This window comes from Falco biarmicus, chromosome Z (genome assembly GCF_023638135.1).
Source record: "Falco biarmicus isolate bFalBia1 chromosome Z, bFalBia1.pri, whole genome shotgun sequence".
In the NCBI taxonomy this organism is placed as follows: Eukaryota; Metazoa; Chordata; class Aves; order Falconiformes; family Falconidae; genus Falco; species Falco biarmicus.
Genome location: NC_079311.1, coordinates 1,535,558 through 1,550,971, shown reverse-complemented (window position 1 = coordinate 1,550,971; position 15,414 = coordinate 1,535,558). Strand labels below are relative to the sequence as shown.

General features: G+C 42.3%; 1 protein-coding gene across 2 annotated transcripts in view; it reads left to right on the top strand.

Annotated features, from left to right (window-relative positions):
• Positions 1-3,187: 3,187 nt before the first annotated feature.
• Positions 3,188-15,414, top strand: part of ACOT12 (acyl-CoA thioesterase 12) — a 31,416-nt gene continuing 19,189 nt past the window's right edge. The window contains exons 1-5 of one of the 2 annotated variants that reach the window (XM_056325317.1): positions 3,189-3,438; positions 6,080-6,149; positions 10,294-10,354; positions 11,394-11,495; positions 13,709-13,841. In XM_056325317.1, coding sequence (XP_056181292.1) covers positions 3,303-3,438; positions 6,080-6,149; positions 10,294-10,354; positions 11,394-11,495; positions 13,709-13,841 — 502 coding nt within the window. In that variant the 5' untranslated portion in view covers positions 3,189-3,302. Of the gene's footprint in view, positions 3,439-6,079; positions 6,150-10,293; positions 10,355-11,393; positions 11,496-13,708; positions 13,842-15,414 lie in introns of both variants that reach the window. The other variant, XM_056325318.1, reaches the window with a different exon arrangement.

Here is a 15,414-nt window from a genome sequence, read left to right as displayed (position 1 = left end):
TGTAAAATACCCGGTTACTCCAGTGGAGACTGTGTAATAAGCCAAAGGAGTATAAGGGACTGCAGAGAAAGTATTCATCGAATCCAAATGGAAGATGGATATTGGAGTCTGTTACCTCAGCAGACAGGGTCCAAGAAGAGGAGCTGGAGGGCAGGAGAAATGCAGCTTACAAAAGCACAGGCTTGTTTGGGAAAAGGGCATTTTAGGCTGTGAGTTCCCTCACCTCACTCTCCAGGTGTGGCTGCCAAGTGTCCAAAGCAGTGGAAGGATGTGCACTGCTCATTTGGATCCTCAGTGGCCATTCTTGTTCCTGGAGGGCATCTCCAGCTTCCCACGGACATATTTCAAATTAACATCCTTCCCTTTGAAATCAGGAGGTATGTACATCTCTGAGGTGTGTATTTCAAATACCAGCTTACCCTTTCCCTAACGGAGATGAGAGAACTCGCCTCTTCTGTTTCCCTACAACTCCTGCATGCACCCTAAGAGAGGTCTGCTGACCACTCACCCCAAGCATGTGATCTTCCACATTCTTAAGAAAGTTTTAGATGTGAGCAGATTTAGATTTTACTTTTACTTCTCTGTGATACTAACAGCTTTGTAGCTCTTAATCTCACAGCAGAAAACTGTGTTATGGGCCAAACACCTGATCAATGGACTATATTTAATGGAGGTGAAAACTACCTGTGAAGAAAAACCAAGTAAGCATTATCTTGGAGAAATCCTGGTCAACAAGTGTGACAAAGTAAACCTGAAAACAAATTAACAAACTACTGGCTTAGGCAAAACACAAAATTAAATATTTTTTTTTTATTTATTTTATTTTTTTAAGTGGAAAAATGTTCAGTTCTGTTTAAAGACTGTTCCTTCTAAGATCTAGGATACATGGTGTAAGAAGGAGATACCTGAGATTTTGTCGTCTGGATTGAGCAAACAAGGAAGGAGAAAATACTGGCTGCACACTGTTTACAAATCCTGTTCAGGTAGCAAGACTCTGGGATGCCACTGCCACTTCCAAGAGAGTCTGTTTCTTCCCTTCACAGAAACCAGTCAAAGAAGGAAAGAGAAATCAGTACAAACCAGAATAGAAATGAATCTAGGGAATAGCACAACATGCTGATTTTCAGAGCCAGCATCCTCTGGAATGGAACAAGTGTAATGGTACAGCCATCCTGTTGCTTGCTAAGAGTAGGTGACGAAACAGAGATCTTGCTATAGTGCAATGATAGTAACAGACCACATGGGAAGAAAATCCCTGCTGCACTGAGAAACTCTAGCTTGGTGAGTCAGGATGCTTAAAATTCAAAATTTCCTGGTTGTTAGGAGTTAAAGCTGAATCTTTAACAATGTTTAAATGAGTGACTATTCATGATATAAATTAATTTATGCATGTTTTTAATAAACATGTGAAAACTGTCATTGTAATAGTGGGTAACATGCTGTAGCTAGAGTATAAAGAGGAAAGCCTACAGAAAAGAATCTTGCTGCTCCTGCTCTCTTGAAAACCATGTTATTTACAACACCCTGGAGTGGGGGACAGCACAGCGTCAAGTTTTATGGTCTATCCTTAAAGACCATTTAGAGGTTGCATACTCTTGCTACGTTGAAGCAACGTTTCCTCCACCACCAGCCCTGCTTCAACAGCTGACAAGTGCAACCAGTGAGCATGGATTGACCTTCCTGACTGTTGCGAATGGGTGGTTTAGGTCACTTGCAGAATCATCAACAAAATTATTCGCAGAATACTTTCAATATGGATTTTTAAAAGTGTGACCTAACAAAAGTTTGATGACAAGGTTCACCTTATCACTTACTACATGGATGAAACTTACAAAGGAAAGTAGGAGTTAGAATTGAGCAAGAATGATTTAGACAGACCGAAGAAGATGCAAATGGGTCAGAGACCCTCCTGTTGAGTCATGAGGTTCAGAGCAGACCCCCTTGCTTTTTAAACTCCTGATAGAGTTTAGGTGTGGCTAGATCCAGTCCTAGTGGCAGACTTGGTCAAGGGTTTGTATCTAAAGTGGATCACAAGATTTTAGCGGCACTTAATCACTAAAATTTACAAAGTGAGTCAATAGGATTTACTACAGTCACAACCATGACTTAATTACGGATTCAAGATGGCAACATTCACCCTATACTTGCCATAGGGTAGATAAATCAGTTCACACAGACACTAAGATAGGTATGGCAAGATGGTAGGCTGTAGTCATCCATAAATTTCCATTCTGGCCGCAATCTGGGTCAGTAATTTTTCAAAGTTCCAGTAACAACGGTACCATTCCACTCGGGCTACGATTCAGGTCAGGAACGTTCCAAGGCCGTCGGGGGGTGACTGATGGTTCCGGCTGCCGTTGCCCACCTTGGCCAGGCGACAGGAGCTCCTGGTGCGGCCAGTGCCGCTCCCCACCTGGGCTGTGCAAGAGCTGCTGGTGCGGCCTGACTGGGTGCAGAGGGCTGAGCCCTCACAGGGCTTCCCGAGACCGCAGGGCAGCCCAGGGGAGGGGGGGACGCCCCACCACACTGACTGATTCAAAATCAGTTGCTCTACGCGTCCTCAGCAGTGCCTATATATTCACAGTATGCAGAGCAGCAATGTCCGGCAGGACCTTGCAAGCCATGTGAGGAGGGGGAGGCAAGAGGAAGAGCCCTCTGTGAGGTCTCCAGTTAAGAACTCCTGAGGGAATACGTGACTGGGGCTGCGGCCACCCAGGTAGGTGTCAAAAGGTCCGTACCCTCAGTGACAGTGGCTCACCAGGCCGTGGCAACTTCCTACGGGGCTCACCAGCCTCTGGAGACTGGAGTGTGTCTTCCCTGGGGGCCCATCTGTCGGGCTGTCACGTTGGTGACAACACGAGAGAGCAAGACTTCAAAACGAAAGAAAGAAAGGAAAGAAGAAAAAGGAAAAAAGTGAGCCAGATTATAAATATTTCAGTGGGAATGCACACACCAAACCCCGTCAGTGGCACCGGCACAGGTTCGCAGTGGCCGCGCCAGCGTGGCGGCTGAGGCCGGGCCCCGAGGCGGCCGCAGGTCCCGGGGCAGCAGCCGCGGGGGCGGGAGCGGGGCAGCCACGGCCCGCAGCCACCCTGCCCGCCCCGCACCCCGGGCCCCGCTCCCCTCAGCCCGGCGGCTCCTTCCCGCCGCCAGAGGCGGCGATTCCCCACCCCAGCCCCGGGCGATGGGGCGGGACCGGCCCGCCCCGGCTCGGTAGGCAGCGGGCAGGCCGGGCCGGGCGGCGCTGCCTCTCCGTGCCCGCGGGAGCCTCGACCGCCGCTGCCCCCCGCACTGGCGGCGCCATGGCGCGGCGCGGGGCGGCGGCGGGCGGCGATGTCTGCATGTGCCAGACCGTCTTCCCGGCCCACGCCAACCAGCGCGGGGAGCTGAGCGCCGGGCAGCTCCTCAAGTGGATGGACGCCACCGCCTGCCTGGCAGGTAGCGGGGCGGCGGCGGGGCAGGGGGCGGCGGCGGGCGGGGGAGCGTCGCCTCAGGGCGGCAGAGGCGCCTCCACCGCCCTGTGCCCCTACCCCCGGTCCCCTCAGAAACGCGCCTTGAACTCGCCGGCTGTGCCCGGCAGCCTCTCCTTTCCCGAAAAGCGGTGGCTCTGTCCCCGTATTTCCTGTGAGGGGCGAGGAGGAGGCGACATTTTGCCCTGGGGAGCCGGGGGAGGGGGCGGCTGGCGGGAAGGCGCAGCCGGGGCAGCGTGCGAGGTGCGGGGGCTCACCCCGGGGCAGCCCCGGGGCTGGGGGCGGCGTCTCTCCGGTGAGCGAAGAGGGGGGTGGCGCGGGCGGTTAGGATGAGGAGAATTTAAAAAAGAGGGCAGGGAAGGGGAAAAAGTGATGGGAGACAGAAATACTGGAAGAAAGAAGAGTACTAATTTAAGAATATTGGCGCATGGGTGGGGAAAAAAAACCAACCAACGACCACAAACCCCAGCAGCGTGCAGAGCTACCCTGTGTCTGGTGTCACGCAGCTTGGAAAACTTTTTAAAATCTCCTCAGCGAACTTCTGAAAGCAGAAGCTTCATCTAAAGCCCTAAGAAAACCCAAGGCTCTGCCATCTCTGCTGTCGGTGAACTCCGTTTCCAAGTACAGCTGCATACATTAGCAGTCCATAATGAGTCTTGCAGAGAATAGCGGGTATATTTGGGGAACTCATGTCTGGATGGCGTCTCCATGCAACATGGTGACCGTGGTGCGCTTACTGCGTAGGCGCATGCTGCGCTCAGTGCAGCTTTACGTAACCCACTCTTCCTATATAGAAAGAGTTGGGATGCTGCAGAACTTGCCCCACACAATAACCCAGAAACTACCTAGCATGTAGCAACTTCCCAGTATGATCACATTTTTTTTAAGACTTACTTTAGCACAAAGGACTCATTTGATTTCAGCCGGTCAGTGATTTACCCCTTAACACTGCTTTTTGTCAAGAGACCCTGAACTGATCTCTGCAACCCTTGAACTCGAGTCTGTGCTCTGAAGCGGCAGAACCCTGTTGCTACAATGGTTTGTCTTTGGTCCCTGGACTTTGGTTAAGCTGTGATGATCTTCATCAGCTGCGAATCTGCTACTGGAGGTCACTTTCATGGTTGCTTTTACCTGGTTAGGTTTAGAGCAGCAGCAGTCATTCATGACACAGGGCTAATCCTGCTGCACACAAAGGTTTTTTAACATCTTTCCTCGCTTTGCTTTTTGTGTCACAGCAAACTCAAAATACCAGACAGGGATTTCTTTGGCTTTGCCGTCTTTCTCCCGCATTAGTGCCAGCTGGTACCATTGCAACTGCCAAGGCTTTGCACCTTCCTCATTTCATATCCTGCTGCTTTAGGTGTAATCCACCTGGCTAGCTGCTTCCTCGCTTTTGAGGCTATTTATGACTACCACCATCTTACTCATCACTTTGCATTATCTATCACAGTGGTGACTCCAGCCTCTTACTTGTCAGTGACCTCTTCCCTTTCATCACAGTTTGCTGTTTCTGATAAGTGCCTTCATGTGTTTTACCTTCATATTTTCAAAGGGAGCTCCTCAGATACTGATACAACTTCTGCACCATCCTCTAACTCCTTCAAGTTTTTTCTTGTGATGCTCACTAAAAACACTGGGCTGCTTGGGAGTGAGAACTCCTCCCTGCTGCACAGGGCTGTGTTCTAGGTTTCCTGCTAGTCCTGTTTTTTGCCTCTGTCACTCAGGAAATTTTTGGGAGCAGGGGCTCACTGTGTTTAAACAGCTCCTAGTGTGGTGGTGATCTAGCCTTTGACTTGGAATTCCTGGTTCTACGGTCAAATAAATAATAAATCACGATAACTTGCTTTAAAAAGATAACTATTGGACTATTAATTATTAATAGTAAAGATGATTACTTTCTCCAGATTAACTTTCATAATTAGTACTAATAGGGTGCGTTATTTTTCATAAACGATAGGGAGACAAAGGGGGAGATGAGGAACATTGTTAAAATTCTGTTAAAAATGTTTTACAATAAGTAAATACTTGGGGTTTACTTGTTAAATCTTGTTTGTATTTGTTTTTATTTAAGTCCTGTGTTTTAGTACAGTGCTGAGGACATGTATTTACCTGCTTTCCACTGCCGGGACCATGCTAATAAGCCAGTAAATCTTTCTCTCACGTCTGAGAATCCTCAACTGACATGAAACTTCTACACTGGTTTAACATAGCTGATACTCACAACAGCCTGTTTTGAGGGAGATGGCAGAGATTTCTGTAGACTTCTTAACACTGTGACTCCTTTTGTCCTGCAACACGCTTGTTAGTGCTTTCTTACCAGAATGTTCATTTTTAGAGAAAGACCTTAAACAGAGCTTTTCAAACCGAGCAGGATCATTATTGTCATCTAGTCTCATCTCCTGATGTTACCCTTATTTCATGGTAAATACTAACTTTAATCTTACTTAGATTCTTTTTTTCTAAGGGGTCCACTGCAGACTTGCATTAGGGTGATCAAAAGAGGAACTGGGATCTACTGTGTTTCATTTCTGCCTCTGCACAAGTATATAGGTGAATAGCTTGCGGAAAATGCAATGTGGTAATTGTGTGCCCATGTGTCTCTTTTGAAGCTGAGAAACGTGCTGGTGTGTCTTGCGTGACAGCGTCTATGGATGACATACAGTTTGAAGAGGCTGCCAGGTACAAAACCAGCTAACAGTCAAGTGTTTACATTCTAGAGATTCTTATTTGGCAGAGATAAACTGAGGCATTATAAAACCTGAGATAGCAGGCCAATAAACCCCAGGGTCACAGAGTTAAGTCTCAGAATTGCTCTTTTCTATCTGTGATAGCATGACCCACCTAGAAAACAGATCAAATTCACAGGTCAAAAATAAACTGTAGTTACTTTGACTTGGCAACCTAGACGCCAGGTGAGAAACTGATGAGCCAGTGACCTTTGGCTCTAGTTAAAAGTGAATGCTGCAGGCCATTACTTATCTCTGTTAAATAAGGACTACATACCTATAACAGTTATTGTATTTTTCTATTATTGCAAGTGCTCTTTGGGTTTATATTTTACCATCTTTCTCTTTCAGCTCTTCTAGAAAAATGAGTTCTTGTACCAAAACAGAAGTGATTTGCATTGGTGATCACCAAATGCTGACTGACTCTACGAAATCATACAGGACTTAACTTTTCTTTTAACCATTTTTCATTATCTTTCAAGGGATAAAAAACAATGTAAGAGGAAATAGCACATTTATTCCTAAACCGTGTATTTACAGAAACTTAGAGGCATTACTTTGTAGATTTTGTGTGGTTTTACACCTTGCAATGGGGAAATTAATGAGTGCTTAGGTAAGATGGACCTGGTTACAGAGGCCAATTGCGCATGCAGTTGTCTTGACTGTGAACCAAGCAACATTGGCTGTTGGGTGTACAGCTGATGTCAGTTTTAAACTTTGTAGTACACAAGTGTAAAATAAGCATCTGCTTTCACTTCTGAACAGCAAATTTGTAGAGTAGTGACCATTAGGATGAGAGCTATAACCAGTAACAAAGAAGTGAACACAGTCGTACTGAATCTAGAACTCAAAAGAATTTCTTGGTCTCTTTTACAAAATTAGTTTTGAAGTGTTTGTCCTGCCTGCAGTTATTACGTGTTTTTAATTTTGTCCTTAGGAGAAAATCCTGTCTGTGAAAACTGTAATCAGAGCGTCCTACAAGTGAAATCAGGGTAATGTTTTTCTTTCAGGCATAATATTTCAGACTTCAGTAGCTTCAGAGCGATTTTCTCTTTTGTTTTCTGAGAGCAGAACAGAGCCTCTAGAATACAATGAAAATACTTTTCCTTCCAAATTTGTTTCCAAATATGTCTCTAGTTCTCCTTCTACTTGTGGTGCCAGTGTTTCATTTTTAACAAGGATTTAGGGTACAAACCTAGTAACCGTGAAGTGTTTTCAGTAATTATTTTTCAGCCTCCGGTCATCTTTAACAACCTGTTTGTAGCTCACTGTGTAATTTTCTAAATTTTTCCAGATCTTGTTGAATATACAAACATCTTGCTTAAATAAGAAAGCTCTTGTATCTCACTGTAGTACATTAAAAAGATGTAAGTTGCCTGCTGTAAGGTTTCATTTACCTAACTCAGGTTATAAAATGTTCTGTAAGGATTAACTCTTCTATGCATATTTCTTTTCAGTTGACATGGAAATTTCCACAAATCTGTGTATGGCAAAACTCAGTTTTATGTCATGATAACAAATAAATCCCTCTTCCTTCTCTTTTAATATGCAGCAGTTCAGTGGTAGTAAGAACATCCAATTTTAAATAACATTTATTTAAATTTTGTTAGTTTGAATCATACTCGGTTCATTCTGATATATTTCAAAAGCTTTCTGCCAGTTACGAGTGGAAGCGTGGTGTTCTGTGGCTTCTGCCCTTAGGTATCTATTTAAATACCCAAGCTGATCAGCTCTCTTGGCTTAAATAAATCAGTTTGTCCAAAGTCAGAATATATGATACAATGTAAAGCACGTAATTTTGAAGCAGCTCCTGAAAGTATATCAGAAGACATTTCCCCATCATACTGTCTGACCATCTCAGTTCTGACACCTTTATTTTCTGATATGGCCACGGACCCTGGAGGACACTTTTCTACAATGAAATGTGAGTGCAGCTGTATAGACTGCTTGGAGCACAAGCCAATCAGTCAAAGTATCTGATGTCTGTGAAGTCCAAGCCCACCTTATTGCCGTCCTGGCATCTCAGGCTGAGTGAGATCACATCCAGCTTTGTTCTGTTCCCACCCTGCAGTTTCCTCAAAGGTGGACAGACCCAAATTTACCTCTCTCAACCTCTCTTATGCAATGTTCTCACACAGAGGAAGAGAGGTCACCAGGACAGCGTCACTGACAAAGGTGAAATGAACAATCTTTGTACGCAAGAATAGCACCCTGCCAGTAAGCCTGAGATTGAGACCTCTGCAGCCTCTGCTGGGACCTCATGGACAGTCTGGCATCACGATGTTCTTGACAGAGACCATGACGTCCTCTGCAAACATCTGTAGAGTCTCTGAACTCTCCTTCTTTTGAGGAAAGCCTTGCAATCACTATCAGCATGTGTTGTGTTCAATCATATAGTTTATCTAGTGAATATATTCTGTCTTTTTTCACCTTGTATTTGTCATTACCTCTACTGCCATGTTACTGTAATCCTCTTGGGAGTTTTATGACAGATAAGAGAGTCTTCAGAGGTGTTTCAGAATACTTCTGTCTCTAAGCTTTCTAAAGCCTTTTTATGAGACCATAATGTTAACTTCTTTTCCAAACTTAAAGATAAATAATTGTGTACTGTTCTGAACATTTTCTCCTCTTTGTAAATGAGCTGGTGGTTCTCTTAGCTGTGCAGTTTAGAACTATTACATTGATTGTGCTTTTTCTTTGCAATGGATGATGGAAAGACTTCTGAATACGTTCTTCAAAAGCTAATGAGGGCTGTGTATCTGCAGGTGGTCTTAATTCTCTCCTCTAACATTTTTCTCCTCTGTCTACTCAAAAGCTTCCACTTGTGTTCTTGAATGTGAACAAGAAAAGAGAAAGTTTTTGTGTAGTTGGTGGTTCCTGTCTGATACTGTAAAGAAACAGGTTTCCTCTTCTCCATTCTAGTGTTTGGTAACAATTTATTTGAAGTTCTGGCATTGAGAAGCAATTTAAGAAAAGCCTTACCTTTAAGTGTCAAAACTCTATTAATTAAATTAGGAATAAATGGTAAAGATTTTTTTTTTAATAAACTGGGATCATAACTCTGCCAAATCCTGAGCTGTAAATGCCTGTTTCACAGGTGCTCAAGTGGTCTGAGGTATATTTTGCGGTCTCAGATGTAGCTAGCTGTACTTTGCCTGCTCTGGGACTGATCTTTAGCAGCTGTAAGTCAGTTTTAAATTCCCTGAAGGTAGTGGCTGGATGCCCAGTTGTTTTGGCTGTGGTTCTGACTTACCATGCACATCGTGTCCTTTTACTGCTCTGCTCAGTAAGACAACTGTAGGGGAAACAGCCCTCTTTCCACCCTTTCAGCATTTCTGTGTGTTAAAGCATTAGGGGTTTGAAAACAAGGGTTACTCTTGTTAACAATATATGTATTTTATTTAATATATGCAGGTACTTTAGAAATCCCAGAAAGAAAGAATTTATTTTCTCATTTAAAGTTGATGCTGTGTAGGTAAAAAGAAATAACTGTGTTTAGGTATTCTGTGTAGGTAAATGGGGAAGAGTAGTTGTTCATAGGTATGCTATTAGGACAGAAGTGATGTGCTGCAGCCCTGTTCTTGGCCAAAGCTTGGAATGTGAACTCTTTCCCCATCCTTCAAAGATGTTAAAGAGCAGGTTTTGTCCTGGGGTTATTTCCTGATATGCATGTATCTGTATGCTGGAGAAGGCACATGGAGTATATATTGTGTGGTTTTGCAGCTAGATATACTCAGTGATTTAGTGTAATTCCCAGCAAGATACGCCTTTGAGCTAAAGCAGAATCTAGGCCAAAATTTCTTGGAGGACCTGGGGCCTGGAGCACACTTGATGTCATACAGACACCAGCAAGAGGAGGGAATGCTAGTATTAAGCTTATGCAGTTTTCTGAGTGACTAAAATCACTATTGAGCGTGATTGAAGTCTGGCTGATGAATAACAGAGCCAAAGCTTTTACAGTTCATTTTTAGTACAGTTTGGAAGACAGACTGATTAATGAGATTTGCTTCACTACTATCAGGAATACCTGGAGGAGCAGGTTCAAGCCTTTATTAAGCTGCATGATTATATACCATACGATGCTGTTGTCTTGACAGGGTTGGACAAGTTATTACCATCAAAGCAAAGGTGAACAGAGCATTCAAAACCAGCATGGAGGTAAGAGATCATCACTCTTATTCCTAACAATATTTAAATTAGGAGAGAGGTGGGAGGAGTGGAGGAATGCAACATGGGTCCAGTCTTATTTGCTTCAGAAGGAGCTTTGTGCAGCTATCTGAACAATGACACTGCCTAATGAAATTCTGGTTTCATAATAACTGTTATAGTTGCATGTTTCCTGTAAAATCATCCATGTCAAATTAGAACCTGGACACTGAAGACTTAAAATCTCTGGCAGGTGTAATGGACAGGAGTGGTGTTGATCCAGTCCAAAGCTATTGGCCTCTAAGCAGTCTTAGATCAGAGCTTGGGTCCACCGAATAGGTGGAGTTCTAAGTATTTTTGAAACTTCTGATACCAAAATATTTATCTTAGGTGTATGCATATTCTTACTCTTCATATTGTAACAAGTATGCAATGCATTGCCCATTCACTTGAAATCAGATTTGAGCCTTAAAGGTACTTTTCTCTGCATTGCACCCAAGTCCAATTCTCATTAGTACTAGTCGGAGTGATGTATCTCACAGAGAAAGTATTCCAAAAGGTTCTAAAAAGTAGAAAAAATTTTAAAAAATCAGAAGCTTTGATGCACGTCAGGCCTGTTTCCCAGGATCAAATACAGTGTTTCACCTTCAAGTGTTCCACTGTGTTTTACACCTTTATACAGACTTTTCGCTGACACAGATCTTAGAAACGTTCAGATGGGAACTCCAAACGGCACACAAGTAAATGGAAAGAGATATCCATAAACCTAAATCTAAGTGTCTTTCCAATTTTTTATTTTACCTTACAAGTGATGCTAGACAGACATACACAGTTGTACTAAAAAGCTTTTCAGAGCTCAGCAAATCTTGTGATGTTCTTTTGTGGTCAGAGATATATTAGTGATAGCGGAGTAGGATTCCTACCTTTTTTCTTCTAGGTTTAAAAGATTGGATGTGATTAATTTTATAAATACTGCACCATTTTCTTTCAACTCAGCTGACGATGTAAATACCTTTTTTGTCTTCTTCCTCCACTGCCTCCTTCCTTGTAGGTTGGCATCAAGGTTATAGTACAGGACATTTTGACTAATGTTGAAAAAATTGCGAGTGTGGCATATGCAACATACGTAGCCAAACCACTGGGTGCTGGAAAGGTATTCTTTCTGTTTTCTTCTGTGCTTGAAGTTACTGGGACTGAGTTTCTTTGAAATAATCCAACTTTTCTCCTTGTGAAACACATGAAAATGTTCATACCTGTCTACTCTGCTCAGTAATAGGAAAACGGCATGAAGTCCAGACTTCATCGAGCTATTTTTTTCCCCCATATCTCTGCTCTGAAATTGTTAGGCTTTTTTTATTGTTTCTACTTTCTCTTGCACATTTGCTAGTAATAGAACTGGTGTCTTTGTAAGGGCTGCAATATTGTCAGAAGCAAGCACTAGGAGAGAGATCCCTGTGAGTCTGCACTGTCTCTCTCCTTTTCGGAAACTGATCTATATACTTTGAAATCTGCAAGCATATTGGTGTGGGGCTTCTTTATCCTTCATTTCCCCTTTTGAGGAGGTTATTCAGACATCACTATTCAGATAGAAGACATTATTTTTAAGCTAGCTTCCCATCTAAATTAATTCTTTGCCATTTATGTTAATTAGTTTTCATGCCAATTTTATTTCTTCTCCCCAGTGTTTGGCTCCCTGGAGGCATTTAGAAATCAGTCACGGTACTGTTAGCCTAAACACTGCTGTGCCAAACAGGCACAGTTCTTTTCAACTTCTCATACAAGAAAGGCAAAATATTCCTCAGATCCTCTTAATAAAGTTTTTATGTAATATTCTACAGTGTTGAACATGAGTGACTAAAATCATGTATATGAGTTTCCTGTTTCATTCAATGTGTTATGACAATGCATCTGCCCTTTTAACATCCACTGCAGATTGGCAGAGAACAGTCATCCCATGAGCAATTAATACATCCAATAATTTCTCCTTTCTTTTCTGCAATGATATACTACAGTTTGCAGAAGAAACAAATCAGAACAGTTTTACCAAAATTAAAGTCCGGCTTGTCTGTGAAAGTTTAGTGACTAAATTGATTAACCTGAAAGCACTAATATAGTATAAGTTATTGTTTGATATCATATTCATGGCATCAACCTAGTTACCTTTTGCCCACATTTCCAGGGAGGTTAATTCAGGATTAAATTGGTGATGATTAACTAAAATCAGGCTTAAGGCAGGAATGCCCCAGAGGGAGTCTGAGGCTTCAGTTCAAATTCCATCACAAATTAAAGTCCTGGAGAAATTAAAGAACATTTTCCAAATCCACTTTTCTGAACAACTGTTGCTAAAGTTGTGTAGAGAGCCAGAGTACGTACTCCCCATTTTAATCTTTTGGCTGGGCCTTCTGAAAAAAGGAAGCTCTTGAGAAGGGCCAGAAAGGAAGCGAGGAAACTGCAAGAGGGTTTAAGTGAAGACTCAAAGATTGAAAAATATTAGCAGCAACCACTGCAGGATGTAGAATGTTGAATTTGTCTGTTTGTAGGGCTTCTGCATTATTTTAAGGTTTCTGAGGCCAGACCGTGTAGACAAATCACACAAGTGACTGTTCTGTGGCACCTCTGCAGTATTTATCTAAATGTAATAATATTCTTAAGCCAGTACAGGTATGGAGTCAGTTTGTCATTGAACTGACGTACATGGGAATTTGCACTTAGGGGAGAAGAAGGTCTGATCTGGGCAAGAGAAGGGTGCGTGTCTGGGCTCAAGTAGCATTTTGGGTGTAAATCTATAGTCTGAAGCTGCACCAAGCGCTGAGTGTTCATGTGTTCCTCCTCACCCACAGAAAACCAGTGCTTCTTGAAAACTGGTCCTCAGATAGATGAATAGGCTGTGTGACTATGGAGTGAATTGTGAAAGCCAGAGTGGACTATTTGTGTTGGGAGGAGGAGTGGGCTCTGGGAAATGATTTCCTGTAGACTACACCACTGATCAGCACAACTGGATTATTTTTCTGATAGAAAAATTCAATACTCAAGGCTTCGTATTAAGACCTCCTTTTTTTTTTTTTTTCTTTTTTCCCCCCTTTTTCTTCTTTAAATGAGAACTGCCTTAAATTGTGTGTGCTGTCATGGATGTTTGTATTTGGAAGCTAAAAGCACTTTGTCATTGAATTTTAACAAATGATTCTGAAAGGATAATGCAGAATCTCTTGCACTTTTAACTCTGCACTTGTGTGTATTAATAGAACTTGTCATCTTAGTTGATAGCAAAAGGTTGTAGAAAACGCTGATGCCATTTTAAGTTCAAAGTGCACTTTGTTATGATTATGGCATTCAGAACCTTTTTTTTTTTTTTTTTCATTTACATAGATTGAATTAGATCCTGTAAAGCTTCTGTCTACGGAAGACCAATTGGAGCACACCCTGGCTATTGAGAGAAGAAGAATCCGACTGGGCTATGAACAGCTCTTTCAGAACCTAATGCGGGAGAGTAATAAGGAAGGTGATTACTGTTGTCAGCATAGAAGATGAAAAAAATTACTTAGGGGCATCTGGAAGGGAGGAAGAAAGCAGACAAAAGATCTGAGTAGAGCTCCTTGGGATTGTGGTATCACGTAGAGAAGTGTGTGCCAGATTTTTGAGGGTATGTAAGGGAGGTATTCTAATAGAGTGGTATTTCTTTGTCTTTTAGAAATTCCAGATTTAAAAATGCAGGATTGAAGGCCAAGCATGCATTAAATAGATGTGAAATGCAGGCCTTCATGCAGGTTGTATGTGTAAGGTTTAACAGTTTACACAGAACTTTGCAGCACTATAATAAAATCCTATGACACTAGTTGCAATGTAGATAGAAGGATAAAATTCACTCAGGTTTATGGCTGTGTCTTTGCAAGAAAGTGCTAAGAACTATGCTTACGCTGTGAGATCATTCCCAACAAGCAGAAGAAACTTCATTACGTGGAGGTCAAAACAGGTAAAAAGAGATTTAAGCTCCTCATGACCAAATCAGAAAAACTGAGAGGGGAAACAGGTTTTTCTTTATTTCTGATACTTATCTTTGTTCTTAAAGACAGTTGTGCTCAAAAGTTTCTGTGTTCCCCTGCAAAAGAAATTATTCACAACAGTTAAGAAATATGCTGGTATTTGGAAGATCTGAGCCGTAACTCCGTGTATAAACAACAGACGTTATGTGGGTTTACTGAAGAAAGATTAAACCTGTTGTAAATATAAATTCTAGTCTTAACAATTTTATAAGACTGTGTAGAACGGAAGAGACTTGTTTGCTACAAGCAAACAAATTATTTGTCTTCATGGTAACTGTCCCACAGGAGACAGCTTAATACCACGAAAGACAAATCGGAGGTTGATGACTTTTGTTTCCACTGCCTTGTCTGGAAACTTCCTCAAAGGATATCATTGTTAGCACTAATTCACCTCCTTAAAGAGGTGAAACAAGCAAAATAGGGGAAAGAGAGAAGAAAATAGTGCATGTAAATTCTGCCAGTTAACAAAATAGGTAGAAATCATATCCAGAAAGGGAAGTTTGTCTCCTGAATGAATCTTACGCAAAAACTTAAGTAGGTCCAAAGTGCGAGTTAGTCAAATGTGCCCACATAGATATATATATAATCATAAAGTTAGTTAATTATGGCAAAAGTCAAAAGTACAATTCAGGTCAAGTAGCTTCTAGTGCAGATGCCCACTTTGAAAATGACTGCTGTCATCTCATGCTTAAATCTGTTCTTGCAAAGTAGAACTGAAAAAACGGGGATTAGCGTGAGGACGTGTGGCTAAACATTTGAAAGTGGAATTGGAAATGCTCAGATAGTGGAAGGTGGTTACTGATTCAGATCCCATATTTCTCTCTTTTGTGTGTTCTATATTGTCTCTGGTAATCACAAGATTTGTAAGAGATTATGAAATAATCGTGTCATACTCTAACCTTAATTAGACACATTTGCACAGATGCCTATCACGCGTGGTAGTCAAAGTCTATGAAAGGCATTTAAATAAGTGATAAACTGCTATGACAGCATCAGTTAGAGGTCATGCATAGCAACAACCATGAATAATCA